Source organism: Nuphar pumila, chromosome 15, assembly GCF_984573655.1.
Source record: "Nuphar pumila chromosome 15, dmNupPumi1.hap1.1, whole genome shotgun sequence".
Taxonomy (NCBI): Eukaryota; Viridiplantae; Streptophyta; class Magnoliopsida; order Nymphaeales; family Nymphaeaceae; genus Nuphar; species Nuphar pumila.
This window is the reverse complement of record NC_143263.1, coordinates 91,168,425-91,194,854: the sequence shown is the minus strand read 5'-3', so window position 1 is coordinate 91,194,854 and position 26,430 is coordinate 91,168,425. Positions and strand designations below refer to the sequence as shown.

The following is a 26,430-nucleotide window of genomic DNA, read 5'->3' as shown; positions in this document are numbered from 1 at the left end:
GATTTGCATATGGTTTTTATTGATTTGGAGAAGGCATACGATAGAGTACCTAGGGATGTTCTCTGGTGGACAATGATGAAGAAAGGTGTTTCTCTCAAGTACATTAGTATAATTAAAGATATGTATGAAGGAGTAGTAACCAATGTCCGCACTTGTGGAGGGGTGACAACCAATTTTCCTATAACGGTTGGGTTACATTAAGAATCTGCTTTAAGCCCCTTCCTATTTGCTATAGTGATGGATGAGCTTACGAGATCAATTCAAGAAAATGTGTCGTGGTGTATGTTGTTTGATGATGAAATTGTTTGATTGATGAGTCTAGAGCTGGGGTTAATGCTAAGTTAGAATTATGGAGACAGACATCGGAAGCAAGAGGTTTTAAGTTGAGTAAGAGTAAGACAAAATACATAGAATGTCGGTTTAGTAAGCAACGAAGTAGTGATGGGAGAGTAGTGAAGCTTGGTGAGCAAGAAATACCGATGGATGACTGTTTCAAATATTTGGGATCTATCATTCAAAAGTATGGAGAAATTGATGGAGATGTAAATCATAGGATAAAGGTTGGGTGGATGAAATGGAAGAGTGCAACTGGAGTGGTGTGCGATCGTAGAATGCCATTGCGGTTGAAGGGAAAGTTTTATAGGACGACTATTAGGCCCGCTTTACTATATGGTACGGAATGTTGGGCTGCCAAGAGACATCATATTCAAAAAATGAGTGTAGCTGAGATGCGTATGCTGAGATGGATGTGTGGAAATACAATAAAAGATAAGATTCAGAACGAGGAGATACGTAAGAAGGTAGGCGTTGCACCCATTGAAAATAAGATGAGAGAGAATCGTTTACGGTGGTTTGGACATATTCGACGAAGGCCTAATGATGCTCCAGTTAGAAGGATGGAGAAATGGGAAAATATATTAGTTAAAAGAGGTCGGGGTAGGCCTAGGAAGACATGGATGGAGGTGATAGGAAAGGATATGAATGCTTTGAACCTCATCGAGGACATGGCATTGGATAGAAATGAATGGAGGAGAAGGATTCATGTGGAAGACCCAGAACGATTTTCTTTGTTGGTTCATATCTCTGACCCCAATTGTTTTGGGATGAAGGCGTAGTTGTTGTTGTTGTATTGATTGAGGGGTCCACATTATAGGCGTTGTACACATTCAATGGTCATAAATATGACCATTGGAGGGGCTCCAACGTCTATATGGGAGCCCCTCCTTGGATCCCTTGTAGTCTATAAATAAGGGGTGTTTCTCCATTATAAATGCATGTTTTTTGGAGTGCTTACTGTCTCAATAAAAGATAACTCTTTTATGCCTTTGTGCATTTGTGCTCCTTTGTGAGTGTTTCATTGTGCCTTTGTGCACTTATTCTCTGTGTGATTCTTGTGAGTTATTCAAGTCATTTTTGAACTAGATATTCTTGAAGATATTTTCACAGAAACATCTCAGCAACTCTAAGGGCTGGATTACACCTTCATTGAATAGAATAGGTTATTAGGCTATAATGACCAGAATACCCTCTAATAACACAACATAATGCATGCACATCATCATATCTGAATGACCAGAATACCCCCAATACATAATAATAAATAATAGAATATCTATCTCGATCATTATCTGAACCAGGGTTGCCGAAAACACAATAGGACTCAGGGAAGCGCGCTTCCCCGAAACACATTTTGGAAGTGCAAAAACGCATTGCTTCCGAAATACGTGGGGAAGCGACCCCTTTAAATGGAAAATATGCTTCCCATTTTGCTTCTCACATGCTTCTCGCTCGCTTTCCACTCACTTCGCAATATGAGGAAGTGAATTTTCCTTTTGTGGGAGGGCTTGGAGCTTTTAACAAAAAAAAATTTGCCCAATATCGAGAAAACTTGATTCCTATTCGCTTCCCACTCAAATCCCAGCTTGCTTCCCTCTTCATTTCTTCTTCGATTATGGTTCACTTCCTGGGTTGCTTCTGGTTCGCTTTCGAGAAATGTCTCGCTTTCCGCTTCTGCTTCCTGAATCGCTTCTTGCTCCTGCTTCCTCGACTAGCAACTCTGATCTGAAATGAATGTATATCCTTAACAATACTAGGTGGAGAAGGCTTTTCCTTGAAGAAGAGGGCCACCCATTTCGCATTATTTTGAGTGGGCACCTACGTGAGATAGGGGTGGCTCTTGCGAGCTTGTAAATTAGGCATGCGCGCCTGCGTATCAAACTTGTAACCCTAGCTTCGGCTAGACGAAGCCCGTCCAAGAAGCCTTTTATCCTTCTTGCGTGAGTTGCTTTTATACTTTGTAGTTTGCACGCTTACACACACTCACGTTGGCACCGACTACTCAAGCACAACACTGCGAGTTGCGAGACTTGATTGGCATTGAGCTCGAATATCATTTTGCTTCCCGACAAAACAAAAATTTCCTGGAACCAAGCCATAGACCATCGGATCCTAAGAATAGGGCCACACCATGCAGCACCCGATGCGGTCAACCCAACCCTGGGTGCAGTCAACGCACCCATGGTCATTTATGTCCAACTTTTGAACTTAAAAAAAATTGCCCGATGAAATTGGCAGAGAGGAGGATTAGGGCAATTTTTTTGCCCTAATCCACTCAACCTCTCCTCCTGAAGTCGACGCTGCGATATCTCGACCCTGACGCCATCGTCGACCTCTCCTCCTAAAGCCGACGCTGCAATCCATCTCCCGACCTTGACGCCAGCGATGCCCTCAAGCTTCCGGTACATATTGTCTCTCTCATTCTCTCCTTCAATCCCTCTCTCTCAATCTCTCTCCAGAACTGTTTCAATCCCCTCGAGCTTCCGGTACGTATTTTGGATCATCGGAATTTGTCTTGTATACAGGTTTTTCCAGTGATTCAAGAATCAAAATCAATGGCTAAAGGTATCTGTTTTTTTTTTCATAAATGATCCAAGAGTCGATTCTCACTAAATCGAGCATGCTAAACACATCTAATGGTTCAGATTTATCACAAGACATTTCAAAACTATGGGGCAGAATGAGGCAAAACGAGAAATGAGGCCTAATATGTGCAGTTCTCATATATATATATATATATATATATATATATATATATATATATATATATATATATATATATATATATATATATATATATATATATATATATCGGATTCCTTTAAAACTCTTATTTACATGTGATGTGTTTAATGCTTAATCCAAACCTGCAGATATGTTTATAATTGCTTACTCACTAAGCAACATGCTCTGAACTGAATTAATTTAACAAGAAATAGATAATATTTTAAAAATTATGATAATTGTTTTTTATTTCATTAGTGTTACTGTTGTTAACTGTTAAAACTTAAAAATTATATATATATATATATATTTTTTTTTTTACCCTCCCACACCCCAGCTTTTTTAAAGTGCCGCATCCCTGTACCCACACCCATGTGACATAGCCCAGGAGTTTCCATGTAGCACTAGGGTTGCAAATAGGATGGATTTGCGTCGGACCTATCCTAAGTCTGATTTTACAGCAGTGGGTCAGGTTCCAAGACTGTATCCAACTTGGAACTCAGATAAAGTTTGAGATTCGAGACTGGTCCTACTTTTATGATACTGGATTTGCAGCCCAAAGTACCCCCCTTTGGAAAAAAATCTTTCGCAGTGGCAAATTTATAATATAACTGACGAATAAAACTCACCCCTTTGAGAAAATCCTGGGTGGCGACAATTATTGTAATTTTCACACTTGACAAGGTTTATTTTATTAACTATTATTATATACATCCTACACTACCCTCTTGGTCACTTCATACAAAACAGTTAATGGATCAAATCAGGTCGGGTTAGACATGGTTCAATTTACTTGTTTGTCCGATTGCTACCCAGATCCGACTGAACCCAAAACTATAGGTTCCAGGTTTGATCCATTTTTAGAATGGAATTTTGGTTTTTGGCCCATATCCACCCATATTATCTTCAGTCAGGTCAGAATCAAGCCAAGACCGAACCCACTTGCTACCCTGTCTGGCAAACTAGGGTCATGTTCTTCATAATGAATAAAGATAATAAATAAATAAATAAAAGGGCAAAATTATTGTGGGCACATGATAATAAAATTCAAATTGTTAGCTGTTATCTAGTATTCAGGAAAAAACACTAACGTGTCAAACATATAAAACAGTCTATGAAGCAGGGTCATGATGAAGACAAAGGATGATTACCAAGCTGTGAGAACAGTTTAGCTGCCTGTACACGATTTAAGAGCTCCTCGTCACCAAGGCGTTCCAACAAGTGCTTTGCGATCTCATGTCTGAAATGACAGCGGAGATAACAATTAGAAAGCAAGATAAAGATCTATATAAATAACTAGAGATAAAAAAGAATCACCTGGACCAATTTCTGAGGTATAAGATACCTTAATGAAAGAGGCAGATCATTTCCTGAATCTGAACAGGTAGACATGAGCTCAGAAATAACATCTATAGCATTTCTCCGCTGGATGTGATTTTCAGAATCAAGCCGTCTAAAAATTTCTTGAAGACACTGATCTGGTTTTCTGTGCAACTGGTTATAAGTTAACAATGACTTATATGGAACTATTCATGACTTAGCATAAGCAACATGGTAGAAAGCAAGGGTCCAAAGGAAACTTGGTAAAGGATACAAGAAGCAATATTCTGCAACAAATGAGACAACAGCTCTTGCAGCAGCATCTCTTTCATCCAAAAGATTTAGTAACAACGGTAGGGATCCTTCCATCTGACCAACATCAGGAGGCTTGCTTCCAGATGTAGGAGAGCTTGACCTGAAGATAATAGTCCTCAGAATGTTAAGTGCTCCTTCTGTTACATCTTCATCTGTGGACCTAATCTTCAAAAGTGAAAAAATCCATATCATGACACATTAAGTGATGAGGTCATACAGACTATTACCGCTGACAAGTTAACAGTAAAACAAAAAAATTATCATACAGTAAATGCAACACAGTTCACTTCTTAAGGTGGAAAATTAGCCGAAGTTAAAGCAATGGTCTATGAAATACCATGAAACATCAATTTCGAAAATTGCATCAGCACATTGATATATACACCAAATTTAATACTGTAGCAACAACAGGATGAACATATCAAGAAATAATTGCACAAAATATGTTGTTACTGCAAGTCTGAATCAGGAAAAAACTATGAAACAAAAAAAGAAAAATGCAATAATCCATGCATGAACACGTGTGCACACACACACATAGAGCAGTTACCACTGAGCTCGATCAACAACAATTTTGTGTATTTTCTCCATTTCAGGTGAATATTTAGTTACTTGTCTCTATTACATCTTATGTCATCTCTATCATCATCTACCTGTTAGGCAGTTATGTGTCTCATCCATCATCCTTCACCACGTTCTTCAGGGTATTTCTGTTTCTCCAGCTAATCTTTTTCGCAGTGCCTTAGAAGTTGTGAATCATCATTACCATCAACTTCCTCATTCTGAAGAGATAAAAGCTTCCTCACTAAAACAAATGCATGAAGCAGATGACACTCCTGTCCTCTTCAACAACTACATAGTTGTGCATCTACTGGAAAATTTTCTTTCAATCGGAGCAAAGCAGATTTCACCACCCACCCTCACTAAGGATACCAACATCTACATAAATGTCCCTTCAACACGCATACTTTTCCAAGGGTGCATAGTGGTTCCATAACAATGCTACGAAACTCAAATCTAATCATGAATGTATCAGGTTAATCACATCCAAATAATTGTTAAAAACTGGGTCAAATTGGATTTTCATCCTCCACCTTCATCTCTCTAATACACAGTTTATGTCCCATAATTGGTTTTGGCTCTACACATCTACAAAACAAACATGGAGGACTTGAATCATATCAAGGCACTGATATGGGATCAAATGCACTTTATTACCTTCTACCTTGATGACCAAGAGAACCAATTGATGGACATCATAATCGGTTGCCAATTGGTGGAATTCACAATTAAATATCTTGGTATGCCTCTACAAGATGAAGTACAAAGCAAAATACAAGCAAGGATGCCCTTCAGTTGCATCATCAACACCTTTGAGGTGATTTTACAGAAGTTTGATAAAAGATAACTGATTACAAAACAAATATATTTCATGTCCCTTTAGGTTTAGTGCCTTTTTCTCTATATTACTTGGACATTGACACAGGTGTCAGTGTCGGACACAACGGATCATAAAAAACTAGATACTTGGGCATGGCCATATATATATATATATATATATATATATATATATATATATATATATATATATATATATATATATATATATATATATATATATATATAAGAGATTTAAAGCATTGTGCAAACAAAACCATAAAATATAAAATGCACATTCCTTTCTCATTTGTAATCTTATCCTTGATTTACACAAATGTCAATGACAATGTAAACATGTAAGATTGTAAGTACAAAAATGTATCATGAAAACTAATCAACAGCCACACTTCTAAGCTATGTCACCTGGGTGCGGGTTCAGAGGGTACGACACGGAAATTCCAAAAAATGTGGGTACGGGGACACGGCTATATATATATATATATATATATATATATATATATATATATATATATATATATATATATATATATATATATATATATATATATATATATATATATATATATATATATATATATATATATATATATATATCACATAAATACAAATAAATTCAAAATAAGTTGAATATAATCTAAATATATATGTTATATCTAAAATATATATTATATACTGAAAATATAAAGTTATAAACTGAAAATATAATTATAAATTATAAATTGAATACAAACCTGTATGTACAGAGGGTAAAATGGTGTGTTCAGGTGTCAATATGTGTCAACACAAGTACGGAGCTATGTAACACGGACTCTTCTAACAGGGCACCGCACCTGCGTCGCACCCAGGCAGGTGCAACACTTGGACACAGCTTCCTTTGTGTTAGGTGAAGTCAACCACATTGAGGTCCATTTTATCCAAAAGTAGATTCATTTAACCCTAATCAAGTCTAGTTTTATCTATATTATATATATAAATACATAAATGCACACACATACACCTAATGTTAACTTAAAATTGTTAAAAATTATATATATACCCTCCCCGCACCCCCGCACCCAAGTTTTTTTAAAGTGTCATATTGCCGCATCCGCACCCGTACCCGCAATCAGCACCTATATGACATAGGTAAGGAGGGGAAAATTGAGTGTCTGTGTGACATAGCTTCTAAGGTAAAACATAGAGCAACAAAAACATATACTCGACACTTCCACAAATAGCAAGGAAGTGTTCACAAAGTTGGACACCCGTGTTGCGGACCCGACTGAAGACAGACCAAGGCAAGATATGAATTCGGGCATCACACAGCACAAGGGTCAAAGCAGTCGGTTTAGCAGGGCGTCAGAGGGAACCAGTAGCGGCTAGTTGGACACTAGTTGGACAGAATTGCCAGTAATTAGAACAGCAGACAACAGGGACTGGATCAGGTTTTAATGCAGCAGGGCAGTCAGCCGAAGTTGGTTCGGGTATGGGACAATCTGGACAGCAGTTGACATCTTGGGCAGAGTGGTTTCAGCAGATCACTTAGGGACGTCAGCATCCGGTTTTGATACTTGGGCCGCCCAAGCATTGGTGCCAAGTGAAAGTCAAATGTTATAAAATGATGACATTTTGTATTTTGAGGCATGTAATCTGGATTTTGAGAAATAAAGTTTAGAGTTTCTTTTGGCTCCATTTGGAGAAAGGCCTCAACTTGAGGTTCGGCTTTCTCTAGTTCATCCGTGAACTAGTTGAGAGATTGCTTTCCATTTACTATCTTCCTCCTCCACTTCTTCTAATATACGCAAGTCATCGATCGTGTGCTAGATGATCTGTGAGGATATTTTCGGCAATCGGATCTTGATTCAATTCAACCGTGCAGTCTGCATTTTCAGATCATCATATTGCGCCGGATTTCAAGCTTCAACCAAGCGTAGCACAGGCTCTAACTGTGCCTAGCATCAGACGCTTCTTTGAGGAAACTTACTCAAGAACGTCTTTGATCGTCCTACAGATGAGTGCAACCACACCGATGTACTACATTTAATTGTACTCAGCATGACTTGTGTTTATCTGCAGCTGCAGATCCAATGCTACAGGTACATCTGTGTGATGAGCATTGAAGCCGGATGATGAGTGCGATCCTCCGATCGCAAACACCTAGCCTCCAATAACTGTTGAGCTACTAGCGCTGTAAAACCCACGTTTTTTCAAAAAAAAAATTATCGGACCCGGGCCGGGTCGGGTCCGGACCCGACCCGGGCCCGCCTGCGATAGGGTTTCATAACCCGACGCAGGAGAGGTTTTGTTTAAAACAAAACCCCCCTGTGCGCCGCATTCCCCCCCACCGCGCCTTCGGCCCGATGGGGAAACCCATCGGGGTTTCCCCTTTTGTCGCCCTCCCCGAGCTCTTTAAGAGCATTGCGGGAGGGGAGGAACGATGCCCCGCCCCCCCTTCTCGTTCCCTACAGGCGGAAACCACGACCAACGCCTCCTCCTTCCCTGCGCACGCCGTCGATCGCCAGCCACCTCGCCTCCTCCCCTTTTCAGGTACGCCCTCTACCTCGGTCTCCTCCTCCCTCTTCTCCCCCTCCCATCTCCCTCTCTGTCACCTCGCCAGGACGCCGGCAGGCGGCGCACGGTCCCTGTCGCGCCCTCCCACCTTCCTCCTTGCCTTTGGAGACCCGACAGGGGGCCTACAGGGCCCCTGTCGTCCCCTTCCCTCTTTTGGGGTGCGCTGGAGTGCCGGAAGGGGCCAATGGCCCCTGCGGACTCCCTTCTCTTCCCCGTGGGAGATCGGGGCGACCGACAGGAGGTCGGTCGTCCCCCTGTCACCCTCCTCTCTTACCTTCCGGCAGGGGCCATCGGCCCTTGCCCCTCTTCTTTTAAAACTCAGCAGGGGTCGATGGCCCCTGCCATTTTTTTTAGACCGACAGGGGCCTTTGGCCCTAGCCCTCCTCCTCTTTTAAACACCAGCAGGGGCCTTTGGCCCCTGCCCTTTCTCTCCATGAACGACAGGGGCCATTGGCCCCTGCCTCCTCTTTTGAAGCCGCAGGGGGCCTTTGCCCCTGCACTCCCCTCTCTCTGCTCATTTTTTTTTGGCAGGGCCCATCGGCCCTGCCATTCCTCTTTTTGGTAGGGGCCTATGGCCCCTGCCCTTCCTTTCAAGCCAGCAAGAGCCTTCGGCTCTTGCCTCCCTTTTCGGAAACCCAGCAGGGGCCGATGGCCCCTGCCCCTCTCTTAGTCGTCTGGCAGGGGCCGATGGCCCCTGCCCCTCTTTAAATATCCGGCAGGGGCCGAGGGCCCCTGCACCTGTTTCCTTTGCCGGCATGGGTCATTGGACCCTACCCTGCTCTGTTTCGGATCGGCAGGAACCGTTGATCCCTGCCTTGTTTTGCTGAGAAGCCGAAACCCCAGTCCTTTATTGCCGTTTTCCCTATTCATTTAAATGCATGCTAATAACGTACCTTGCAGCTTACGCAACAGGCTCCGTTCGTGCTCCGTGGCCCGACCCTCGTATTATCCTCTCGCGTAGGCGTACGCAGCTGCACGACATCCCAAGGTAGGGTAAAGTCGCACAAGGGGCAATAAGATCTAATTAAGTTGAAATAATTAAAATGTATATGCTAGTTGTACTTAGATTTATACTGCTTTTGCGTGACTTATTATTCTGGTCTCCATGTTTATGAGTCGATGTACGGTTTTACTCTTCGAGTAGTAATTTGTGTATTTGCTTACGTGTTGAAGGTGGTTTCGCACTTTTTGCAATACTTATGCCCTAAGTTGCTTGCATGTATACTCGCCTGTACCTTTCTATGGGTGGATGTACAATTTCATTATTCGATTATTATTTTGCGTAGTGTTTATGAATTTGAGGTGTGGTTTCGTATTTCTTGAAATACATATGCCCTTGTTTGCTTGCATCCATTTTTGCCTGCACGTTTCCTTTGAGTGAGGTACGACCATGTGTCTCGTGTATTACTTATGACCTTATGTGTTTGCCTGTCTAAGTGGTCAATGTATGGTGTTGGTACCTCATGTATTACTTATGTGCTTTTCCCTCGATGTGCGGCATCGCAAGTCGAGAGTTATTTGTTGACATGTTATAACCTGCATATGCTCACACTCATGGTAAATATGTACTTACATAACTGTAGTCTTGTGCATATCCTGTTATCACCTGTTTTCAAAACACCAGAAGTTGCACTTGAGCACTATAGTTCTTTTAAAGAGGATTTCCTTCTGCAAACCCAGGGCTCTTCAAAATGCACAACTTTTGCAAAGTATGATTAAGTCTTGCAGGATTGCGAAGTCACATTTGGCCCCTCCCAAGTCCACACACTTGGGAGAAATGTTTTATAACCTTGACTCAAGTTGCGGCTCATTTTGAATAACCCCGATCAGGGGCATGAGCATATGAATGAGTGGGGTTCTGTTGAAGGACCCATTCTTTATGTATCAAACTAGTGTAACATGTCGATACTAAGATAAATTTTGGATGTAAGATTTATAGTGTTGTGTCTTGTGTGAATGACTTAATGTGGCATTATGGCTTTTAAGGATGAATCGTGCCAAATGAGCACTCCTATATTCTTTGAATTGTTATGAAGTTGTGTGTTGGGTATTCCTTTTGAGAAGCCCACAGACCTCCCTGGTTCAGTATGGCGTACTTTTAGACATGCACAACATGTTAAGTACTTTGTTGATCGGACGAGAGATCCGGGATGACCTTGCATCATGAAATATGAAAAATGTTGTTGAAGTGAATTCAAGATTTATCTTGCCAGGCTGTGTTGTATTAATTCTTTTGCAGATAACATCTGTTGGGGTTTCTTTTGTGGAACCATATCCCTTTCATCGTAGTCGTACTTATGACATGTACGACCGTACTTTTTGGACAAGTACGTCTTCTTACGTTGCGATGATTGGATGAGTAGGTTGTGGCAACCTCGATGAGCGCAAATAACAAAATGTTGTGATCACCTAAATAAGGGATGTTTTCGCCTTCACCGGCAAGATACTCGAGTGGGTCGAAAGACCAGAGTATGTAGAATGAGTCTTCAGTTAACTACCTCTGATGTACTCATTCGAATCGCTGACTCCTGTCAGGAGAAACGACAGGAAGGTACAAAACTTCGATGGACAGTCCATTAATGGCAGTTACGAGCAAAAGACTCGGCTTCCCCAGTCATCGGAGTTAGGGGAATGAGACTACCATAATTATCCTAGGTGGTAGCTCTCCATGTTTGGGATGCATCCATTGTTTATGCTGCTTTGGGGATTTCTCTCTTGGTCTCCGACCGTCCCCTTAGGTGCGGACTCAGTCAGCTATCCGGGTTATCATAAAATACATAGCATAATAAACCCCCGGATCAGTCTAGGCTGTTTCTAGAGTCGTGCCTTGTGCGTACCCGTTTGGCCAGTTAATATCGAAATATAATTTAAATCCGATCACACAATGTGTTCAGTTATGCACGTATGAAAGTTATAGGGTACAACAGGTTCAATACTTATGGAATTGTGTGTGTGGTTGATGAAGCATTGTATTTTGCTAGTTAACTTTCTTGTGCAGTGCTTTGCTTGTAATAGTTAGCCTACTTGTGCCAGTAGAATGCTTGTAATAATTTTAACATTGTGTTCATGATAGTCGCTCTGTGAATTTGTTGAAATTAAATTGTTATATAATTGCTTGTCTACTTGACATATTAAATTATTCTGCTTAATTATGTTCAATATTGTCCTGTCTGTGCACCTACCAGTTTTTAGTGAAACTGACTCATTTTATGGGCAGGTTTTGGATAGGTAATACAGTCTAAGATGGCACGATGGCGTGATGAGGTCAAGATAGAGCTTTTTCCCTAACGTTTCGCTCCTGAGGACATGTTGGTAAATTTGGTATAAAGTGTGTTTCAAAATTTCTCTTTTATTAAACCGTGAGTTAATAAAACTGTTTTAGTAAGCTTCTTCTTGGTTTCAACAAACGAATTCTCAATTATTGAAACTCTGTTTCTAAACCATTTGACTTCAATGGTTGTGCGGGATTTGACAAAAAGGAAAGTTTACGCTGTAATGTGCTCAAGATCCATTGACTTGTGGTTTTAAAAATATCATTTTCCGCTGAAGTATTATTTAAACTCTGATAATTGTATGATTTCAAAGCTTTCTAAACTATTCTAAAAAGTTACAAGTCCTGGATTTTTGGGGCGTTACAAGCGCACTGCATCGATTGACTAAGTTAAGATAAGTGCATCAACAAACAAACGCACCTTAGAATCTATAATTGCATATTGTCATTATGTGTGTGTGCGTGTGCGTGTGCGTGTGCGTGTGCGTGTGTGTGAGCGTGTGTGTGTGCGCAGGATCCGAGCCTCTTCAGCTGGTCGAGATCATCTGACGTCGCAGCAACCACGGCCGCCGTGGTGCGGGCAAACATAAGCGGACAGTGTTTCAATACAAGCGCTTGTGTGCACTTCTGTGAACGCGCTTGTGCGCGCTACTCTTTTCCGTGCCTGCGCGCACCAGGCATTTGGCGTCAGTGTGCGCTAGTTTCTCACACGCATGTGTGCGCGAGTAAGAAGTTGCGCCTGTGAGCGCAAGCTATATCATACGCCTGCGTGTGCAAGACTTAGTGCGCCTGTGTGCGTTGAGCAAAAACATAGCACCTGCGAGTGTTGGAAGAATAGTGTGCCTGCGAGAACTAAACAGGGAGATCTTGGCGGTGAACGACCCTAGCCGCAGCGCAACACCCGTGTCCATGATGCACGAAACAGGACATTCGCATGAACACTCTTTCGACATGGCATGTCTAAACACATTTTAAGGTGTTGGACACTCAACACACAAGTCCAAAATTTTGGACTCTTGATTTTAAGAGTGGTGTGTCGGTGTCGTATTCAGAGTGGCGGTGTCAGTGTCAGGAAGTGTCCAACACCGACACTTCAACCTGTGAGAAGTGTCCATGTAACATAGTGTTTTTCTCATAGAACAAGTATATGCAACTTGCAAATCTCTTGAGATTTGAGAAAAGAAATTTAAAATCCACACAACCTTGTTCTTTATCGTCTGACAAAGCACCACTACCCCTAGTCGAAAATTACAAAAAGACTTTCAAGCCCCTCTCGTTGAGAGATTAAAAGTGCCTCGTTGATCTTGTTTGGAGACTTACAAACCACATAGGTGCTCATCTAAGTACACCTTCACAAATATTCTACCATTGAACTATTGCAGCCTCACTAATTATCAATTACAGTATTATTCCTAAATTGTTAATGAACAGATGAGCCTTTTTGAGAGACTTTCATTCCCAAAATCTAATGGGTTTGACACTTTGACTATTGTTCATATATTATGAATGATGTCAACATGAACATGATTTTTTTATGTTGCAATTCAGGTGACAAATTGACTGCTTTGATTCATGGCAATTTCTCGTGTTGGGTTCTTTATTTTTATTCAACAAGAAGATTGATGACCCATATAAATTTGATATCGTATAAATCAAATTACACTCAAATAGGTGATATGTATATCATGCATAGGCTCTGAGTTAAACAATAGATTGTTCTCGCTTCATCTGTTGATTGTCACGGAGCTCAAAATTGAGCTAGACTCGAGCATAGGTAGACATGTTCTTTTTTTTTAATTAGTCATGAGGAATACCATCCAATGGGATTTGAAGATCACATGGTTAGGATAGTATGACTCTGAATAATCCTGCTATCTGATTGGTTGTAGCCAACAATTCTTGACCTTGGCTAAGTATAGGCTGTGAAAAAAGGGTATATCATGGACCAGTACCTCTCCAGAACCTCAATTTATTTCCTTAAATTCTTGCTCTTCTATGTTTGTCCACTTGGCATCTTCATTTCATGCACATAAGTTTTGTGCTTTGCTTGATTGAATATAAAACTTGACCTCCATGCTTGCTAGGGAACTTGGCCTCCATGCTTGACTAATTCCCAAGCTTACATGTCAAGTTCAATTTTTTAGCGATTAGAGGTAGAGCTGAGATCAAGAAGCTTGTAGATATAGATCAGCCGTGTAGTCATAAACCAGGCAAATATTTTGTAAATTGAAAGATAATGCAATTGTAATGACCCATCTTTTTGGAGATAAAGGAGGTCATACATTTGAAATGTGTTTTTAAAAATCCTTGGGATATTATTTATGCATAATTGTTTATCTCGTCTTGATGATTTATATATTCAATATTTATGTTTTCTTGAAAAATATGTTGATTTTGGGTTTAGAATTTGATTTCATAAAAATTTATCTTTGAGGTATGTTCCTCTTATCTTAATGATTTTCTAATGTTTCTCTTGTTCAAAAATATCTTTGTTTTAAAACTATTGTGTTAGAATATTTTCTTTTGTGTAGTTGGAGCCTTTGTTTCGTTCTCTCTGCAGGTTTTTAAAAATACGATGGATTGAGAAAGGAATATCTTTGATGCATCATATCATGAAGATGGAGACAACTGATGAAAATGTTTGAGGACGATCACCAATGAAGACATTTGGAGACTTGTATTTGCAAAATTATTTGATTCGTCATAAAGATGGAGACAACCAATCTAGATATTTTGAAGACTTGTATCTAACGAAGACTTTCGAAGACTTGTATTTAATTAAGACCTTCGATGACTTAGTTTCAAACTTTTGGTTATCACACTGTAAGTTTGAGAGGGGTGTTAAAATATATACATATATATTGTATGTTATGTAAGAGGTAATGCCCTCTAGGGCCATTTTGGTATTGTTATTTTCATATAAATAGTGACTGTCCACTAGGGACAGTATTGTATTTTTGTTCTTTATTTTATTTGTCTTTATTGTATAGTGTAGGGGGTCTATATGACTGTTGGAAAGGTGACTACCTATGGGACTGTTCGAACAGTCATAAATATGTGACTGTTGAAACAGTGAATGCCTCTTTTAAATGCCCATCTTGGCTCTATATATATTGTCTTTCTCCTCTTTGTAAGATAAAGCTTGTCTTGAGCATTTATACTCAATAAAATGAATATTTTTTATATTTGTATTTCGCTCTTTAGTTCTTTGATGTCTTGAATGCACTTAGTGCATGTGTAGTGCCTTTGTGCTCTTGTATTGTCCCTTAGTTGGACTTGTGTATGTGAATGTGCACTTTGTGTTTATGATCTTATAATCCCTTAAAGGCCCTAGTTTTGCATTTTCGCATATTTTATTACATACTGGATAATTGAAAAATAAAAAAAGATTCACAAGTCTCAGTTTGGCCCATAAGGATGTGAGTTAGGGGCCCAATCCTATGATTGCAAATGGTATACCTACTTGCCAATGATATGAGACTGGTTACACCTTCTTGAGGAACACTCCGTTTACCAGCTTCATGCCAAATTAATCATAGTGTGATGGCAGTGATGTAATCTATCTACAAATTGTTAAAATGTAATGTTCTTTATATATATATATATATATATATGGAAAGATATATATATATATGTATATGTATCTATCTAAGTATATATATAGAAATATATTTTTCAAAACCCAATAAAGGGTATTTTGGTCATCTCTCATTTTGCACATATTCTCATTTGAGAATATGACTGTATTTTTTCATACTTTTATTTCTTTTAGTTTTTCCTTTTTTTTTGTCTTTTATAATATGGGGGGGGGGGCACAACAAATTCGTTGGAGGCCCATATTTTTTCATGCTTAATGGCTCCAATTATCACGTGTGGGCCGAAAATATGGAAGCCCATATTAAAGGAAAAGGGATTTGGGGTTATGTTCAAGGCTCGATTCTGGAACCGGAGCCTGAAATTACTTTGGTTGAAAAAGGAGAAATCAAAATTCTTGAGAGAGATGAAAGAACTAAGGCTCTTGAAGAATATAGCAAAAAACATGAGTGGAAAATGAAGAACTTCAAGATTTTGTCTCAGATCTTCTCCTCCGTTGAGACTAGAATCAATGTCAATATTATAAAGTTTAAAAAGACTTTTTAAGCGTGGGAGTACCTTAGAAGATGTACACTTCTAGAGACTTGTCCCATAAGTATTACCTCCAAAAGAGGGTGCTAACCCTTCTTCAAGGGGAGATGACTATAAGAGAATATTTTGCCGAACTCTCTTCCATTTGGGATGAGTTTGCTATGCTCGAACCCAAGTGGAGTAGAGAAGCCATACAGCTTCGTCATAAACAACTAGAAGAAGATCGATTTTTCAACTTTTTGAATTGGCTAATGCCCGAGTTTGAGCAAATTAGATCTTCTCTTCTATCCTCCTTCACCTCTCCCTCTTTTGAAGACGTCATTACAAAATTAAGTGGACAAGAAACTCGCATGGGCATTAGCAGGCAAAATCCAAGTATTCTTGCAATGCCCATAAATCAAGATGAGTATGATGGAGCAAATGTCGTTTTTAGGCCCGGGAACAATATGAGGACATATAAACCTCCTCATTTTAAAAGCCAAAATCAAGGTGGTCAAGGCGGAAGAAGGAACTATAACAAAATTGTGTGTCATTTTTACAAAGAGCCGAGTCATATCAAACGGATTTGTCCTAAGTAAAAGAAATTACTAGCAATGGCCACCAAATCTCAACCACAAAAAGATGAATCTACAAATGGAGCTCTATCTATAAATCAAATTGTGGAAGCTCTTCAACCTCTTCTTAAGGGAGCTATTTTCGGTGTCGTTGTGTCTACTCATTCTCTTCCAGGTAAAACCTCTTGGCTCTTAGATTCTGGTGCTTCATTTCATATGTCTCCAAACATTTCCACTCTTACCGAATATTTTGAAAATCCGTCACCATCTTTTGTTTCAATTGCTAATGGCACTTGTCTTAAAATTAAGGGAATTGAAAATTTTAAAACCCAAAACTTCTTTATTCCTCAAATTAGATTTATACCAAAATTGAATTTGAACTTACTTTATGTCTCTCAACTCTCGGACCTTAGACGTGACATTCAATTCTCATCTAATAAATGTTTAATACAGGATCACCGGTCTGGGAGGTTGATTGGGGAAGGCTCTAGGAAGGAAGACTTATATTATGTGGACTCTTTCCAAATTCTTAAAACCCTCTTTTGTAATGTGGCATAATATAAAGATATAAATGTTTGGCACAAAAGACTTGGTCATCCCAATATCACCAAGTTGTCCTATTTGGATTTTGCTAAAAATCTTTGTAAAAGTACTTTCTCTTGTAATGATTGCATTCTTGAAAAAATGAGAAGTATGCCTTTTGAACAAATATCTATGTTTACCACTAAACCTTTTGAAATTATTCATTCGGATGTTTGGGGACCAGCACCCATCATATCCAAGGGAGGTTTTGCCTATTATGTATTTTTTGTGGATGACTTTTCACGATATTGTTGGATATATTTTCTCAAACATAAGCATGAAGTCTTTACATGTTTTAAATCATATCATATGATAATCAAAAATCAATTTAGTAGTAATTTAAAGATATTTAGGACCGATTCCGGAGGTGAATATCTATCTAATGAATTTAAGAAATATCTTGAAGATTATGATATTGTCCATCAAAGATCGTGTCCTAAGACCCCACAACAAAATGGTTTTGTCGAAAGGAAGCATAGGCATATCATTGAAACCACTAGAACCCTTCTTATTTCCTAAAATATTCCAAAAAAAATTGGGTCGAGGCAGCTCTTGTTTCCGTTTATCTTATTAATCGTCTTTCATCCAAAAATTTAGATAAAATCTCTCATTTTGAGACTCTATGAAAAAGAACCCGATTATAATAGATTGAGAGTTTTTTATTGTAAGTGCTTTGTCCTTGTAGATAAAAATGATAAACTCTCACCAAAAGTCATTCATTGTGTCTTTCTTGTCTATTCTGAAATCCAAAAAGGGTTTTGATGTTATGATACTAAGAATGATAAGTTATATGTCTCAAGGAATGTAACTTTTTTGAAAAATGATAATGGTTTTGAAAAGAATGAATCTCATTTAGAAAATGCCGACTATTCCTTTCTTTTTGATCTATTATCTAAAGATGATGATATCTCTAGTGATGATGAATCAACATATAGCAGTGACAATAAAGTGGTTGAAATCAATGATAACTCTAACCATACTACCTCTCAAGAAGAAAATATAACTAGAGACACTATCACCTATACTCATAGAGATAGACGCACCTTTAGAAGTGCTATTGAGCAATATAGTGAACCTAGTGAATTCATCTTCACACATTATTCAAATCCTAGAAGAAATGAAAGAACTAGAAGAACTCCTTCTAGATTCGTATCCTTTGATTCTTTCTCTCCTAAATATTGGGCTTGCTTAAGTGTCATTCACTCGTTTTGAACCGAAAAATTTTGAAGATGCCAAACGATGTATTGAATGGAGAGAAGACATGGAGAGTGAACTCAAAGCACTTAGGAAAGCCAACACTTGAGAATTTCAAACGCTTCCCAGTGAAAAGAAAACTATTGGATGTCGATGGGTGTTCAAAGTCAAAACCAAGAGTGATAGATCTCTTAAGAGGTATAAAGCTCGTCTAGTAGCTAAAGGATATAGTAAAAAATACGGGATTGACTATGAAGAGACATTTGCTCCAGTAGCTCGTATGGTTACTGTCATATGTCTCATCACCATTGCTTTCATTAGAAAATAGAATATCTACCAAATGGATGTCGAAAATACCTTTTTAAATGAGAATCTTAATGAAGAAGTCTACATGGATGCTCCACCTGGTATGGAAATTCTTAAAAATAAAGTTCGTCATTTTCGTAAAGCTCTTTACGGCTTGAAACAAGCTCCCAAAGCTTGGCACGATAGGTTTAACAATGTAATGACTGAAAATGTTTTCTCTTCATGCTATACTGACACTGCATTGTTTGTTAAGAAATCTGATGCAGGAATTGTTATATTATTGTTATATGTTGATGATATGTTAATAGCAGATGATGATACCAAAAGAATCAAGAGCATTAAATCTATCTTGACTTCAAAATTTGAAATGTCAGATTTGGGATTTTTGACATATTTTTGGGGAATTGAGGTTGATTATTCTCACAGAGGCTATTTTTTGTCTCAAACTAAACTTGCTTGTGAGATTCTTGACAGATCAGGAATCACAGATGACAAGGTCTGTGAAACTCCTGAAATAGTAGGTTCGAAGATGAAGATTGATGATAGAATTCTCCTAAGAGATCTTACACCTTACCGGTAACTGGTTGGATCTTTAACGTATCTCAGCATTACGAAGCCTAATATTTCTCATGCAATACATGTTGCTAGTCAATTTCAACATGCACCTACTACAGTTCATATGAGCGTCATTCCCCGCATCATCGGATATATAAAGAGTACAGTAAACAAGAGGGTGTTTTTATCTTCTTCTTAATTAAATTTAATTGCTTATACTGACTTTGATTGAGGAGGTGCCCCGAATAACTGTCACTCAACCACTGGTTTCTGCATTTTTTTAGGGAAATCTTTAATTTCTTGGAGATGCAAGAAACAATAGAAGGTCTCACTTTCATCCACAGAAGCATAATACAGAGTCATGGCATCTATTACCATAGAGATTGTTTGGAAGATATGAATATTCAAGTTCAAGGGCCCACAAAACTATGTTGTGATAATAAAAGTGCAATTTACATTGTAAAAAAGCACACATTTCATGAGCGCATGAAGCATATTGAGATAGACTGTCATTATGTTCGTGAAGAATACTTAAGAAGAACCATAGACATTCCATATGTTACATCAGAATACCAACTGGCAGACTTCTTCGCCAAAGCGATGTGCTCTCCAAGATTTAACTTCCTTCTTGGCAAATTTTCGGTTATGGCACCCTAAGTTTGAGGGGGGTATTAAAATGTAATGTTCTTTTTATATATATATTCTTATATATATATATATGGAAAGATACATATACATATATATATATATATATGTATATATATATAAATATATTTTTCAAAACCCGATAAAGGGTATTTCGGTCATCTCTCATTTTGCACATATTCTCATTTGAGAATATGACTGTATTTTTTCATACTTTTATTTCTTTTAGTTTTTCCTTTTTAAATTTTTTTGTTTTTTGTCTTTTATAACATGGGGGCAGGGGGGGCCACAACACATACATTGGAGCCCTCAACTTCAGTTCAGGCTCAACTCAACAATGTTTCAGTCCAGCTTTTTTTCAGATATACTTCAGTTTCATCCTGGATTTGAATGATAGGTGTCTGTTCAAGACCAAATTCAAATCTAACATTGGTTATTTAAAGCATCATAATGATGCCTTTTTTATCAGGATAGTTGGGTTTTCAGAATATTTTTTCAGTCGCAGATGCAACTTTACTAGTCTAATGTCTCTATATAACTTTCTTATGTTTTATTTTATTGTGTTACTTTTTTCCAATGGGTGATTCCTCGTTACCCATCATGCTGCCTGTACTAAATTCTTTCTGTTTATTTATGTATGTTTTCTTTCAAAAAAATAAAAATTTTGTTAAATTGGAATGTTGTAGTTATATGTGGACTCATTAGATTGGTTCATTGGTGCATTGACTCTTACATTAACAAGGCCATTGAAGTACATGATGCTGTCCCCAATTCAAGTTGCTTTTGCCTGTTTTCTGAGGGTTGAAATTTCTTGTGTATTCTTGCCTTGCTATTTACTTTAGATATGATCAAAGCAACGCCTCTGAGATGCATAGTAATGATGTGGCCAATGAGGGAGAAGAATATTATGTTCTCAATGAGTTGGAGAAGAATGCCCAAGTGGCCTTTCAATATGTATGATAATATTATGTTGGCTGCCAATCATGTACACGTCAAAGTACCAAAGCAGTTCTACCGTGCAACCTGGCAATGTCTTAACAGTAAGAGAAAGTATGAAGGTTGCCAAAGTTTTTGCCACTTTGTATAGTTATTTGTAAGGATGGGCGACTTATCTAGTATTACCTAATAGGACTTGAGATCTTAGAAAAAAATTTATTGTATTTACTTTCAATCACAGTCACCGATATCGCTGGTATATTGAAAATATCGCGATATTAGCGTCTATTTCAAGGTAGCCAATAATATCAGGAATATATCACGATATTTTCAATATATCAGCAAATTATATATCTTGCAATAATATGGCGATATTATCGCAATAAATATCGCTACAGACAACTGCGACTGTTTTCAGATTTTGCTTTTTTAAAAAGCCCCAAATTTATTAAAGATAAAAATTTGGAAATTCACTATAATTTTTTATAAACAAAAGCAACCTTGAGCTCAAAATTTGGTTTAATTTGGTTCAGAATTAGAAACCAAATCAAATCGATGAGTTTTGCACATTTCAGGATTTTTTTTCAAAAGATCTGGTTTTCAAAAAATATGAGTTATGACTTTTTTTTTGAGTTGTTTACGTGTTACTTGTTAGTTGTTACCTGTTAGTCATTTCATGTTTACATCTAAGTTCTAAATTGTTCTCTTTTTCCTACTGTTAGATGGATGCTATAATTATTTGTTATGTTGTTGGTTGTTACTTGTTACTTGTTAGTTATGTAAATATGTACTAATTTAACGTTTGTTAGTTGTTAGCTGCTAACTTGATTGCTTATTTATCAATTTATCTTTCCTATTTTAAGGTTTTTATCTTAGTTTTCTTTCATTTTTTTATTTTTTTTATTTTTACTTGTTTTTAGAATTTTTATTTAATTTTTATATATATTGTCGAGATATTCACGAGATATTCCCAAGATATCAACTTTTAAAAAACTCTCCGAGAAATACCCTCGCTGAGAAATTACCTTTAACAATACAGGTGACTATGCTTTCAATCAGGAAAATTGTATAAACTGCACTAACATTTTACACAACCATCCCTAAAGCGATATAGCCCTCAAACGAAATAAACACCCAATCATGTGAAATACAAAATAATGTGACATTAGTAAGCAGAATGATTGACACAACCAGTCCTGGGTAATAAAAAGGGAATAAACACTGATTTAAACAAGTGTTATTTCCTTAAGATGGCTTCAAAGGCATTCATATCCTAATGGTATCATAAAATTTGCCAACAAGAGGAGCAATTAAAAGGTTCACAAACTAAGAAGAATCATCTTACTTGTGAAAATAAGACATTCAGTATCTGTGGGCCCCTTTCAGATATTGTAAGTTCAAGATTTGCACTGTCCAAGCGACCCAGAGCTAAAGATAAGCAGTTCAAAAAAAACTTTCTAGTCTCAACAGAACTGCCCCTTTCATCAGTCTGTTCTTCATGACCATCTTGCACATAGACCTGCACAAATAGAACTATTTACACATGATTCTCACCTGACAGACCCTTATTGCATAAACCTGAATTAATCCATTCCTTCAGTTGAAATGCAAGTTTATGAACACCTTACAAACTGAATCAATGACATGCATGTAAAACAAGAATAACTCCATGATTTCATTAATGAATAGGAGCATAAGGTCCAATTTCTACATACAGTTACAGAAGAGTTGTTAGTTATTAAAACATCCCTATTTATTGATTTAACTAGTTAAATGTCAAAGAAGGTATCAATGACAAGAATGACAGCAGATAATCTCTGCCACATGCATTGCCTGCTGTCTAACATCCTTTCCCTTCCCCCACACTCCTCTTGCTCCCCAAAACTCATGATAGTAGAGAGTTGGTGATCAAGTGTTTCAAAACAAGAAAACCAAAAAGTGACATGGCATGCCAGATCTAATAAAAAAAAGCCAGCAAGAAGTCAACTGGATAAGCTAAAAAAGGAGTAAGATTATCAGAAAATAGAAGAAAAGAAGAAAGGACAGATTTATGGGAGATTTAGCTTCCAAATTTTGATCCACAGCTTGCAATAAGGAAAACATTAATTCTTGTCCCTTACTTTGTGAAACTTGGTTTTTTTATACGAAATTCTTATTGATTGAATGTTGATCACTCTCCACATGTTTAGCCTTTCCATGATGAATGGAATCACTGAAGTTCTAATAGCTCCCAGGTCATTGCAATATAAGAGTAACCATGATACATCTGCCCAATAAGGGTGACAAGATGCCCAAACTAAACTTCCGAGATTAGTGGTCATAGAAACATGTTCTACAACATTACAGATATTGCTATAACATCTTCCTATAATCCATGAAATCAAATCCATATAAATGAAAAACATTTGTATTTTGACCTTTTAATGAAGCAAGTCCACAAGCACAAAGTGCTTTCATAAGTAAAAGTCTTCTAGAAGCCCACACTCAGAAAGCCACTAAGGGCCATACAGCGTAGACCACTAAGGGCATACACACATAAAAAATAATCATTTTATTTCTTTCAAAATATGCATAGATCATACGTAATATACAAGTGGGCACTCTGCCCCTACAAGAAGGAAGAAGAAGGCTAGCCATTAGAAGTGGCCTAATGGCTAGCCCTACAGCTACATTTAAAAAAGAAATACAAAAAATTAAATACAAAGAATAAATGGATATACATACTGCATATACAAATGTACATGTATTTATATACATATGGTATACATACATATTTACAAACATATACACATACACACATATATGGTCACAAAATATACAAATTTTAAAATTTGCTCCTATGTGGAACACCAGCCCCATATATATCTAGAAATGCTATCACAATTAAAGGCTCAAGATCGGTAGAATAAGATGGTGGGACTGGGTACAGTTGCAGTATCTTAATAGAGGGATCTTACACTCAAACCCACTCTTGGCTATCAGAAACAATTGAAGGTTCAACATTAGTAGAGTTACCATCAATGCAAATCCTGTCTCAACCAAAGCTGCCAAAGAGGAAAGCAGAATCAAGAAGCAAGGCAGTGAGCGGAAGCGAGAAACAAGGGGTTTATATGCACATATGTAGTGGGAAGCGATAAGTGACTAGAAAGCATTTAAGAAGTGAACTGAGAAGATTTTTAGAATATGTAATAAAAGGAATCAAAGTTGTCATATTCCATGAAACTACTAATCTATTTAAGATTTATTAACTAAACCTGTTACATGTCTCTTTGGAAATCAACCATAGTATGTAATTTTAAAAGAGCAACACAATCACCACAATAGCATACCAATGCATTTTTATGAGCATGTGCAACATGTTTAGTTCTTATCCTTGCATATGCAATGATATTCAAAGGGGGGAAAGAAAATGACTGAAAAATGAAGGTGATAACTATGTTGAAAAGAAGTTGATGAATTAATCAGTATGTCATTTATTAGTATCTTTTTGTGGTGTTGTTTTCTCGGTCCCATATCCACAGGAACAAGAGCAAAGAAGCCCTTTCTCCATTATGAAAGGGAGGCCTCAAAAGTATCTTCCACATTCTGTAAAGCATGCTGCCAATATCAACTTGGGCTTGGCATTTGAAATTTATTTTTTGCAAATTTGATGTGTCTTGGTATTTTACCATAGTTTTGAACCTTGACATTAAAAATTAAGATCAAAGTGGTAAATCCATATACCAAAATGGATAAGTTATATGGGGTTCATGAGTGTTTTGACTGTGGAGCTTTGACATACCAATTCCATTAGTACAAAATGGGCAGGATATGGTCAAACTGGATACAATTTTGACCATACCTCTACATATTGAACTCATATTGAGCCTGTATAGAAACAGAATCTCTTTGGCATGGGTACTTACAACTAAAATTGTGTGCCCTTATGACTTAGATGACCAACAAATGCCAGAATGCAATCCATAAATTCCATCACCAAATTTTGAGATCTCATTAGTCATAAGGCCTTCAACAAATACATGTGCATGTGCGCACACATACACACACATGTATGCATGCATGCATAAATATGTGCAAAAGGAAGAAAAAGATGTATTGTTAATCATGATAAATGAATAGAGGCAAGTCCAAGTACTTAGTAAATAATTTCCACATTGACATCCATTCTTGCATTGAATATAATTTATATAAACTGTGACCTGCATGGCCTCAAGATATTGGCCCAGCATATCCTTGAAATTTGAAGAGATTGTGTTGTCCTCCAGACGCAGAAGCTTTACATAGTGTTTCCAACAAGAGGCAAGCAAGGACTGACCTGTCTTAATTACTAATTCGTCTGAAAAAAATGCAAAATAAGCAACAAAAAGTACAAAATCATTGATATTGTATACAAGATGATAAGAAGGAGATAAGACAATTTGTAAAGACCTGGCTCATCTTGAGAACTTCCTCTAAAAACTAGCAACCACTTCAGCACTTGTGCCAACCCTTTTGCATGTAAGGGCCTGCTTTTTCTGTTCCACTACATGGAAAGGCAAGAATATGGTAGCACATCAGAGTAACATGTAGAAAAAAAAATTTACTTTTAAAACCAAACCCATTCAAGTTGACTGCTACACATGATACAAGTTAGAATGCTCACAAAATGCTAATAGTCAATCCTTTAGGAAATTTCTGATTCAGGGGCTCTGGAATATAAAACTCTACTCAAACCAATATTCATCTCAATGGACATGGATTATGGATCCATGTGCAACAAAGAACACCTCAAGAATTTCTAGAGATAATGTGAACAATGTGTGGAAGTTTAATAATATGTCAACAAAAAATACACCAGGACATGCATAGAAACAGGGATAAACCAAAGTAGTTATGAGTGTATCTGTACTCCTAATTGTAAATCTGGATTGAAATTATCTGCTTCCTCAAAAAGGATCCAAAGCTGCACAAGACTGTTGTTCTTGTGTATGGAATAAACCTAGATCTGTTGTATTGGAGACCATTAAAAAAAATAAAAAAAATCTAGAGGTCTTTTTATCCCTTCCAGTAAGTCTGTGGTTCTGATCCACATGGACCAAACCTGGATCCACTATATTAGAGCCAATAAAAACAATAGCAAACCCGGAGGTTGTACTTATTTTCAAATTGACAAAGCTGACCAAGATCATGTGGTATTTTATAGAACTGATCAAGGATACTGCGCTATTTAGTAACCAATCAGAACCTTTAAATAGTGTTTGCAGACAAATTAAAAGGTTTTGTTGATTTCAGAACATCTATGCTATGCAAATAGAAACAACTTCCAAGAAACTAGCAAACGGACATCAATGGCAAGTCAAATACTAGAATATGATAGTTAACCATAGATAGAATCTAGGGACAACTACAGCTTTCTTTGTCCCTACTTTGCCTTAGGAGATGCCTTCCTTTGTTTTGTAGTAAACACAACTAGGAAAGAGACAAAACATGAATAATTTATTAACTTGATTAAATTAATCTTTCTTGAAATTATAGAGAGCAAATACGAGTTCTCAAATTACCCTCCTAATCACACCAAAAGACAAGGATAAGAACAGTCATGAATGAACAATGGTTGAGATAAGAAATGCAACTAAA

The 26,430-nt window shown here is 37.6% G+C and overlaps 1 protein-coding gene across 2 annotated transcripts in view; it reads right to left on the bottom strand.

Moving 5' to 3' along the window:
* The window catches only part of LOC149815981 (ARM repeat superfamily protein), a 183,750-nt gene that overhangs the window by 144,315 nt on the left and 13,005 nt on the right, over positions 1 to 26,430 (bottom strand). For both annotated transcript variants that reach the window (XM_089988872.1, XM_089988873.1), the window contains exons 6-11: positions 25,243 to 25,336; positions 25,014 to 25,150; positions 22,160 to 22,333; positions 4,655 to 4,860; positions 4,406 to 4,546; positions 4,212 to 4,300 (exon numbers count right to left, since the gene is read on the bottom strand). In XM_089988872.1, coding sequence (XP_089844998.1) covers positions 4,212 to 4,300; positions 4,406 to 4,546; positions 4,655 to 4,860; positions 22,160 to 22,333; positions 25,014 to 25,150; positions 25,243 to 25,336 — 841 coding nt within the window. The remainder of the gene's footprint in view (positions 1 to 4,211; positions 4,301 to 4,405; positions 4,547 to 4,654; positions 4,861 to 22,159; positions 22,334 to 25,013; positions 25,151 to 25,242; positions 25,337 to 26,430) is intronic.